The 9,084-nt window shown below is 29.2% G+C and overlaps 1 protein-coding gene across 3 annotated transcripts; it reads right to left on the bottom strand.

Annotated features, from left to right (window-relative positions):
• Nucleotides 1-2,532: 2,532 nt before the first annotated feature.
• On the bottom strand, nucleotides 2,533-6,893 carry LOC120092007 (calcineurin B-like protein 1). 3 transcript variants are annotated; one of them, XM_039050197.1, is made up of 9 exons: nucleotides 6,567-6,893; nucleotides 5,805-5,976; nucleotides 5,465-5,547; nucleotides 4,907-4,966; nucleotides 4,552-4,660; nucleotides 4,401-4,453; nucleotides 3,870-3,950; nucleotides 3,132-3,244; nucleotides 2,533-3,048 (listed from the first exon to the last, which is right to left on the bottom strand). In XM_039050197.1, exons 2-9 carry the CDS (start codon nucleotides 5,881-5,883, stop codon nucleotides 2,985-2,987), a joined length of 642 nt encoding a protein of 213 aa, XP_038906125.1. In that variant the 5' UTR covers nucleotides 5,884-5,976; nucleotides 6,567-6,893; the 3' UTR covers nucleotides 2,533-2,984. The 3 variants fall into 3 exon arrangements, with proteins under 3 accessions (XP_038906125.1, XP_038906124.1, XP_038906126.1); XM_039050196.1 differs by having other exon boundaries at nucleotides 5,805-5,942; XM_039050198.1 differs by having other exon boundaries at nucleotides 5,805-5,937.
• Nucleotides 6,894-9,084: the final 2,191 nt, after the last annotated feature.

The raw sequence follows: 9,084 nt of genomic DNA, 5'->3' as shown, positions 1-9,084 counted from the left end.
TCTTTTGAAGATACAAGCATTCTTCCAAGACTTGAAGCTCAAGAACATTCACATGCCCCGCTTCTATACATCAAGCATACGCATTTAACCGAGAGAGAATCAGAGGATCAAGTACTAGATATTGAACCACATCGCATCAATCAACATCAACTTCAACACCAACTCAAGTTCAACTCCACGAAACAAGTTTCTCCAAAGCCTCGTGCGAACACTGATCATCCAAGAAGATCGACAAGCCTAAAGGTCGATTGTTCAAGAAGATCAACAAGCCCAAAGGCCGATCATCCAAAAAGATCAACAAGTCCAATGGTCGATCATTCATCAACCAGCTTAAAGACTATAGTTTATTTTAAAATCATCAAAATATTATGTATTAGAGATTGTACTTACTTTCCACAAAATTAATATAAATATAAAGTTCAAGTTCCACGAAATAAATTTCTCTTGAAATCTCGTGCGAACCGTAATTTTTACTCTATCCTGTTAATTGACTTGATACATTATGTAAGTACAATTTATGATTAAATTATAAGTTTAGTCCATAAACTTAATTTTATATTTATTTGGTCCATAAACTTTAAAAAATGTATTACAAATTCTTGAACTTTCATTTTTGTATCCAATGGAACATGAACTTTAAAAAATATCTACACGGCTTTTAAACTATTAATTTTGTGTCAAATAGGTCTCTTGAAAATTTTTAATTGTGTGTGTAGTAAATTTTTTTATCCATTCAACACTTTTTAAAATTCACAAACGTATTAACACAAAATTAAAACTTTAAAGTCTAACTAGACATAAAATTCAATTTTATATCTATTAGGTCATTTTTTTAAATACATCAGTGTTTGTGAAAGATTTAGGAAATCAGCCTATTATATAATTAACATTTCATAATGTCCTAAAATTTAGTAATATTTCATAAATAGAGTTTTAATAACATTTTGAGACATTTTTAACCTTTTGATATTATCTATTATCTTTTAATTTCGTAATATTTTAAAATAAAAAATATATATCATTTTCGAATTTACTATTAATTATATAAGAATTTTATTTTTTTAAAAATGTCATTAATCACATTATTTCTCATCAATAAATTTTTGAAATATTAAATTCTTTCCTTATTAACGTCATTTTAGATTTTGACCTTTTTTTATTTATTAATTTTAATTAATTTCCATTTAATGCATGATATTTTAAATTAATATTTCATTCATTTTAGGATATTTCGTTTATTTTCTTCTATATTCCCAACTAAAATTTTATCAACTCACCATTGAGATCTCAAACATATGTCAAATATATTGGGAATATATTGGAAAATGTAAATATATATCATTCATAACATGGTTTATTTTTTGGTGTTTTTATAAACATACAAAAAAATGTAAATATATATAGCATATATTATTTGGTATATAAGACGATATATTATACAAATTATCTTTTTCATACATTTAATCAAATATACCTTGATTTATTTATAAAAAATTCAAATAGATAATATCGTATATATCAAATATAATTAATTTTTCCCCCCAAAACTTGTCCATTCTTACTTTCATTTATAAAGGTAACAATGTTTCCCATTAAGTTTTTTTATTTTAATATATAATAATATTAATACAAAAAGGAGGATGTACATGATTTTTTTTTTTTTTTTTTTTTTGAAGTTATGAACTTAAAACAACCTTATTTTCAAAACATAATTAGAGCTATTTATTTAGGTAAAAAGTTTGTTTTCAATTGCTATTGTTTGATTTTAAAAAGTTGCGAGCATTGACTTTGAATTCATTAATTGCAACGGTAAAAAACAATTAAGATTATGGTTTTCAAAATCAAAACTGCGAAACAGCCCACAGTTTTTTCCTTCAACCTCCACATGCTCAAGTTTGCGAAACAGCCCAAACTTTTTATATAGTTTTTTTTTCCACTTTTAATGATACTTTATCAATATCATAACCTCATTTGCATAAAAAAAATATATAGTCAAACTCAAATACTTGATTTTCCAAAGGAGGAAAAAAAATAGTAGACAATAAATTATATGTATTATTTTATTCCTTTTAAGTTGTAAATTATTTAGAGAAAAAAATATATAAAATATATATGGTCATCCAAAACTCTCACTAGTTTTCTGACCCATTAGTGTCAACCCGGTCACTCAAAAAATAAATTATAATTTCCATAATAATTTAACCCAAATTTTTTAATTTGACAAAACACTATTCTTCCTTCTTTCTTCATTTTTTTTCCCCCTTTTTGGAGGAGATTTAACCCTCAGACCTTTAGTTTAGAAACACGAATTTTTAATTTAAGGAATAAAACATAAATTTAACTAATGGTATGATTTCATGACTTTTGAATTTATTTTGAATCCTTTAAGAGACATTTACTTGGTTATCTAAAGAGAAGATTAAAACATACAATATAATGAAAAATGTAGTTGTATGATTTCACCATTTTTAAAACCTCAACAGATTGATTAGTTTTAAGAAAATCTAAAGAAACAATAAATTGAAATTTGAATAGAATACCAAACATGTCTTTCTTTTCCACATTTTCCAAACTTAAACTGACATATATACAAATCACCTTTTAGTTCTTGAAAGACTTTGGTGGAAAATGAAACTCATAACTTCTCTCTCTTTTTCTAAATATTTTTCTAAAACTTCTTCCTTCTTTTTTTTTTTTTTTTTTTTTTTTTTTATTTTTTGATAGCCAAAAGAAAAGCCACCAAATTTTGCAATGAAGATTTACAATTCAATACTAATATTGCTCAAACTACACTTGAGACTTCTTTCTTTCTCTGTGTGGGAAAGGGAAGGAAAGGAAAGGAAAGACCATCATCAATCATAATTGCCTTGAATCAGCAAACATTAATTAGTTCCATTTTTTTTTCCTTTTCCTGTTCTTTCCTTCCATCCAAACACCCATTTTCCCAAGAAAAACAAGAATCTTGACTAATCTTAATCACAATCTTATGTGGCTATCTCATCCACCTCAGAATTAAACACAAAACTTGGGAAGGTGGTTGTTATGTCCCTGCCAGAAAAGAATACGATAATTCGAAAGGGTACTAACTATGATGCTTGAAAGCAAAGATTATTCATAAGCTTTTTCCTTACCTCAAGTATGGAAGAGTCATGACTTTCAATAATGATGGATTCTTAGAAACAAAATTTTGCCATTCAATCTTGTCTATCTTTCCATCTTGGTTCACATCAGCCTCCAAGAAAGTCTGTCCACAAATATTGAAGAAAAAAAACAAAATATTCCATGAGATATAAAGTAAAGGTGACAGTGACACGAAACTTGGTATCGAGTTCTTGAATTTCGCTCTACTGGCTGGAATATTGACACGATGTAAACTAAATTCTTTTTTAAAACGACGATTCGCATATTGCATCATTGTAGTTTGCCCATTTTGTAAATCATAACCACGTATTTCAGGAAAAAAGAAATACGAACATAGGTGGTCATGGTCTGCTGCTAACAAATTCGTTTCAACTATGTCACAAATTTGCATAGTATAGGGTGTTTCAATTCATTTCTACTAAAACATAGTGGGGGTACTATCTGCAAAATAGACGGATCTTAGGGGTGCAGTTTGCAATTATCCCTCACAAAAATAAGTTCATCACCCACTCCTAGAACCAAACAAATCTATTCCACTTAATCCTCAACTCTTTTTTATTCAATCTTATTGAAAGTCATATTATTAACTTAAGTTCGGAGATTGAATCCAAAATTGTCAGACAAAATAAGTTCAAGTCCCTGAGAACTACAGGAAAGTTATAAATAAATAAAATATTTTTTAAAAATAAATAAATAAATAGTGATCCTGAAATTTTAAGGTACCTCACCTTATCAAGTATGATCTCTATTGTCTCATCGGCCAACTTCATCTCAGATTCACAGAGAAGAGCAATTAGCATTTGCTTCACCTGCCACAGTCAATAAATCAGAAAGCTCTTATGGCTGTAACCATGAAAAATTATCCATAAAAACAAGTCATGATCCCATAACTCTCCCATCCATAACAGTCTACTATTGAACTGGAAGAAAAACTAGGATAGCATTTTACTGCCGACTCAACATGGAGTTGGGGGATCCAAATCTACGACCTCTTGGTCGAGGGTTTATGCCTTAACTGATTAGGCTAGGTTTAGATTGACAACAGTGTGCTATATCATAGCAAATAAATTTTTGGGATGGACTTTGACTTTGACATATTCAAAATAAAGAGAATGGAGACATTGGAAAATTTTTCTCATCCTTGAACCTAACCAATAATTAATGCATATAACCCATACTGGAGAAGGAAAAATTGTCAACATTTTTAATGTTACATGACAATTCTGATGTGATTCGACCAAGAGGAATAAAAAGCATACCTCTTGCCGCTCAATGAATCCGGTGTTATCCAAATCATAAAGCTTAAACGAAACTGAAAAGTAGATAAATAACCATAAAACAAGTCAAACCACCACATAGAACGGCACATGCGAGTTATATGATAGATTATGTCATATCCTGCACACTTACATTCAATCTTGACTTCCTGGGGAGCATTAGGATGAAAAACATTCAATGATCTTACAAAGTCACCAAAATCAATGAACCCTTTCTGCTGAACATCAAATAGATCAAAGAGCTGCATGCAAGAAGGATCCAACTTTAAAATATGCCAATAAGATAGGTCGATTTGAGCACATGGGAATATATACAATCAAATGGAACCATGAATCATTCAGGACACAAGAAGTTCTTTGATTAACGACCAAAATGTTACTAAAAATGAATTGCAATGTTCCAATTTAGGATTACTTTTTTTCTGGATGTAAATAGGTCAACTCCAATTGAAATGACTAGCTGACACTTTTGTTAGTATATATTTTACCCGATTTGCAAACAGATTTTCCTTCTTTCTGTTCTTGAAAATGGCCAGCTGAAATTCTTCCTGCATAACCATAACAAAGGACATCTTCAAATTACTTGTAGCAAAGAATAAACTACATTTGACTAAACCACCTAACGTAGCATAAATCAATGGCATTATCCCCAATGATATACATGTAGTTAGGACACAAAAGATTAGGCAGCGGCTATTATACTACAAGAATGAGCCACATTTTCACAAATAAACAGAACATGAATGTGGATCAATTGGTGACAGAGATGAATGTAATGAAGTCTGTAATTTGTAGTAAGAAGAAATGACGTGCTAATAATCAGGCTATTCAATTGTGCAATAAGCCACAGCCAGATTTTATAGAGGAATAGTAATTAGCAAAATGTTTGGCTGCTAAGTCCTTCTGAATTCAAATGTGAATTTATTTTCCCCAACAATATGAGCTCAAATAGCTTCTATGATCAAAATGTAAGAAAACACACACATCAAGAGATGGATAACACCAACATCGGAATGGTAAGTCGTAAAAGAAACAAACACCTTTACCTTGTTTATTAAACCATCATCTATGACAGAACTGCTGATGCTCTTGTAAAGCTCAAACAATGCTTCAACTTCACTGACACTAACTGTTGAAGCAAGTAAAAGAAACAAGAACCATTATGGATAATATATGAGAGAAATTCAGAAAAATACGATCATAGCTTGATAGCTACAAAAGGGATGGTGCGAGGGTAGATTCAAAGTAGCAACAGTAGTAATTTTGAAATACAATAACTTGGAGACAGAGAAAAATGATTCGATAGAAATGGTCCAAAAGGATGAGATCAAAACTAAATTAAGCATAGCCAGACAGAACTCAGAGATCATAAACAAAGCAACTTACACGCCGTTTGTGAAGCAAGATATATAGGATCTTCATATCCTGGATATTGTCTGCTTCCTTTAGACTGAATACAGCCCATTTACTAAAGACGAAAATCGGTGTACTACACAGCTCTGGCAGAGCAGCTCCTTGGCTTCACTACAATATTTTATCAAAACCATCTTAACCTTCACTACAAGTACAGACCCAGACACAAGCACACCACACAAATCCATGAGCAAATCAACTTTAAGAAAAGAAGTAAAAAAAAAAAAAAAAGAAAACAACAAAATGAACTAAAGGGCCTATGAACAATTCCACCAAAAGCAGAGTTGAAACTCGACTTCCTAACAAAAGCAGAATGAAAGAACCACAAAATGGTCAAATTAACTAAAGGACCAATGAACAGTTCCACCAAAGGATATGCAAATCTCAACAACCAATAGAATGTGCATGAAAAATAACAAAAAGTCTCACATTGAAAGTGAAAGATGAACATAAGACTAAGTCAGATACAAAACAATAAGAGATTCATAGTTAAACCTCCATTACTTTCCTCCCTTCAATTCTCATATCTTTTCAGCAACAAGTAAATCAGTAAATCATGTCAACCCCCATAAAGAAACCAAATCCAACCATCACAAAACAATGAATTCCATCAAATTCCATACCTCTTCACTCAAAAACACAGCGACCCACATAAAACAACAACACATTAACCAAACCCAACAAAGGAAAACCCCCCCACAAAACAAGAAAACCCCACGAGAAGAAACAACTTACCAGCAAAGTATTCAGCCCGAAACCCCTCAAAAAAAACTCAAGAAAATCAAAAGACGGGTAATGGGTAAGGAAAAGGAGAAGTAAACGAAACTGGTTGTGATCGAATCGAGGTTTAGAGATTATGAAAGGGTTTTAAGCACGGATCGAAAGTGGAAAATTGGAGTAGAAGCAGCGAGTTTGGGCTACAAATTTCTGATTAATTCTTCGAACAGAGCAAATGGGAAGAAGATGGAAGTGCCATTTGGATTAGAGTGAGTGGAGAGAAAGCGCCAAAGCAAAATCAAGATTATAAAGAGAATGGAAAGAATTGGTAGAGAGGAAGAAAGTGGAATCCATGGCCGAGTTAAAAAGGAAACTGAAAGGGACCCCATTGCCCGTGACCGTGGCCTTCGCCGAATATTCCTTTCTTTAGTCTTAATTATGTGATTAAGCTAATTATTTATTAATTAATTATCCTTCAAAATAACGTTAATAATGCTCAATTTAATACATTATACACGTACTCAAAATAATAATAATAATAATAATAATAATACATTATACATTATACACCCATCTATATATTTTGAGGATTTTTTTTCCCATATTGTCCTTTCAAAGGACAAAGTATTTTAATTATTAAGTAAGATTTTTTGTGTCTCAATTTATTTTGAAATATTTTCCAAAATAAAATTCTCTTTAAATGTTTTAATATGTTATTTTCCAAATAAAAATAATTTAGACAATGAGTTAGGCATATATCAACTTCTTTCTTAGAAGATTGGAGAATGAATAAAAGGAAAAAAAATTATATCCAAAATTATCATTCAATTTTTTCTAATGTATAAGGAAGAGATATTTCAATTTGTCTTTTAAAATTAGTCGAAAGAAAGGGTGGTTTTTTTTTTATCTTAAAACACTTTTAGTTTTTCTTATGCTAACACTTTAATCAAAATTGATCAAACTTTTTTTGAATGCGTGGATTTGACATACACATTCGAATAAAGAGAAAAATCACTTCATTTTTCTTAATTAGTTTCAAACGAGCTTGTTTTGTCCATTTTTAACTGCAATATTCCTCTATTTTTCCCTAAAAAATATGTCACTTTCTATAAACTTTCTTTTTTTTTTTTTTTTTTGCAAATCTCAAATTTATCTCCTTTCATGTTTATATATATTTTTATCACATCTATACTCCCATTAACTTTGGATTAACTCAATATTTACTACGACTGTTATCAAATAATTTAGAATAAAAAATTCGACATAATTTAAATCATATAAATTGTTAAATAATTATCTTATAATGAAGTATAAATTGAAACTTTTAAAATAATATGTCCAAAATTATATATTGAGGATAAAAAAAAATAAAAATGATTATATGAGTGGTTCTACTCTTTGTTTATTTATTTATTATCAAAGTTTAGAGACGTGCGAAGATTTGAGATCCAAACCTCTAACTTTTTATCTTAAATCCATTATCATCTTGACCATAATGACTTTATTATTAATACCAATCTAAATATAGCCTTTTAGTTAGTTTAGATATTAGTCAAAATGAGCTTAGGATAATTTTCATGAACTCCCTCTCTTGAGATCGAAGGTTTAATTCTCCAATTTATTATCATTATACTAAAAAAAGTTTTAGTTAAGATATTGTAATTTAAGTCCTATCATTACCACATGTTGTTGAACTTAAAAAATAAAATGTCAACCATGAGCATGGTTCAACAAATATGTAGCATATATCTTTCCTTTCATATACTACTGTTAAACTAAAAATAAATAAATAAACAAACAAACAAATAAAATCTTCTTTGATTTGCCTAACCTTTCATTAGCTTCTCTGAGTGGCAGTGGGTTCCAAATTAGTGTAGAGTCTACTAATGGATCAGGACCACCGCTACAACAAATATATCTTTCAAAAACCTACATTATTAAAGATATTTTATGCTACTATTTTATCTTGATTTCCATTGTCATGTGATATTTAATTTTATTGAAAAAAGCCCATTAAATTAAATAATTCATTAATTATTTTGAAACCAATCAAATACTTGTATATTATTAATCAAGGAGTTAAAGAGTAAAAGAGTCTGTGCATATTTATATTATCTTTATAGATCGTACAAATTTTATGTCAATTGAACTATATATTCGTACGGATCATATAATGAATAGTTTAAAATTTTAAAAATATATATTTTTTACCATGTATTTAATTAACTTAATTTGTTATTTAAAAAAAAAACTTTATCTGCAATTAATTGCTCAAAATACAATTTGTACATTAACTTGGGTAATTTAAATAAATTCAATGTGATCCAAAACATCATCAAAAGGAAATGACATTGGGAAAAGGAAATAATTATAATAATTAAAATGAATTTTTAATTTTGTGTCTTAAAAATTCGTAAACTTTAAATTTTTTATCCGTAACTTTCCAAGATATTGTTTTTTTAGAATAAAAGTAATTGAAAATGATCCATTCGAATTTTATGCATAATAAAATTTGAAATTTAGTACATCCGTAAAT

Source organism: Benincasa hispida, chromosome 11, assembly GCF_009727055.1.
Source record: "Benincasa hispida cultivar B227 chromosome 11, ASM972705v1, whole genome shotgun sequence".
NCBI classification, from domain to species: Eukaryota; Viridiplantae; Streptophyta; class Magnoliopsida; order Cucurbitales; family Cucurbitaceae; genus Benincasa; species Benincasa hispida.
Note: the sequence above shows the minus strand (reverse complement) of the source record. Positions and strands in the feature narration are given on the sequence as shown.

Excerpts from the sequence above, each read along its gene's own strand:
- LOC120092007 (XM_039050197.1), bottom strand. The coding sequence starts at position 5,883 with ATGGGCTGTATTCAGTCTAAAGGAAGCAGACAATATCCAGGATATGAA. Across the intron at positions 4,967-5,464 it reads ATGATGGTTTAATAAACAAG|GAAGAATTTCAGCTGGCCAT; the intron begins GTAAAGGTGTTT and ends ATGGTTATGCAG. Across the intron at positions 4,661-4,906 it reads AAAATCTGTTTGCAAATCGG|CTCTTTGATCTATTTGATGT; the intron begins GTAAAATATATA and ends TCTTGCATGCAG.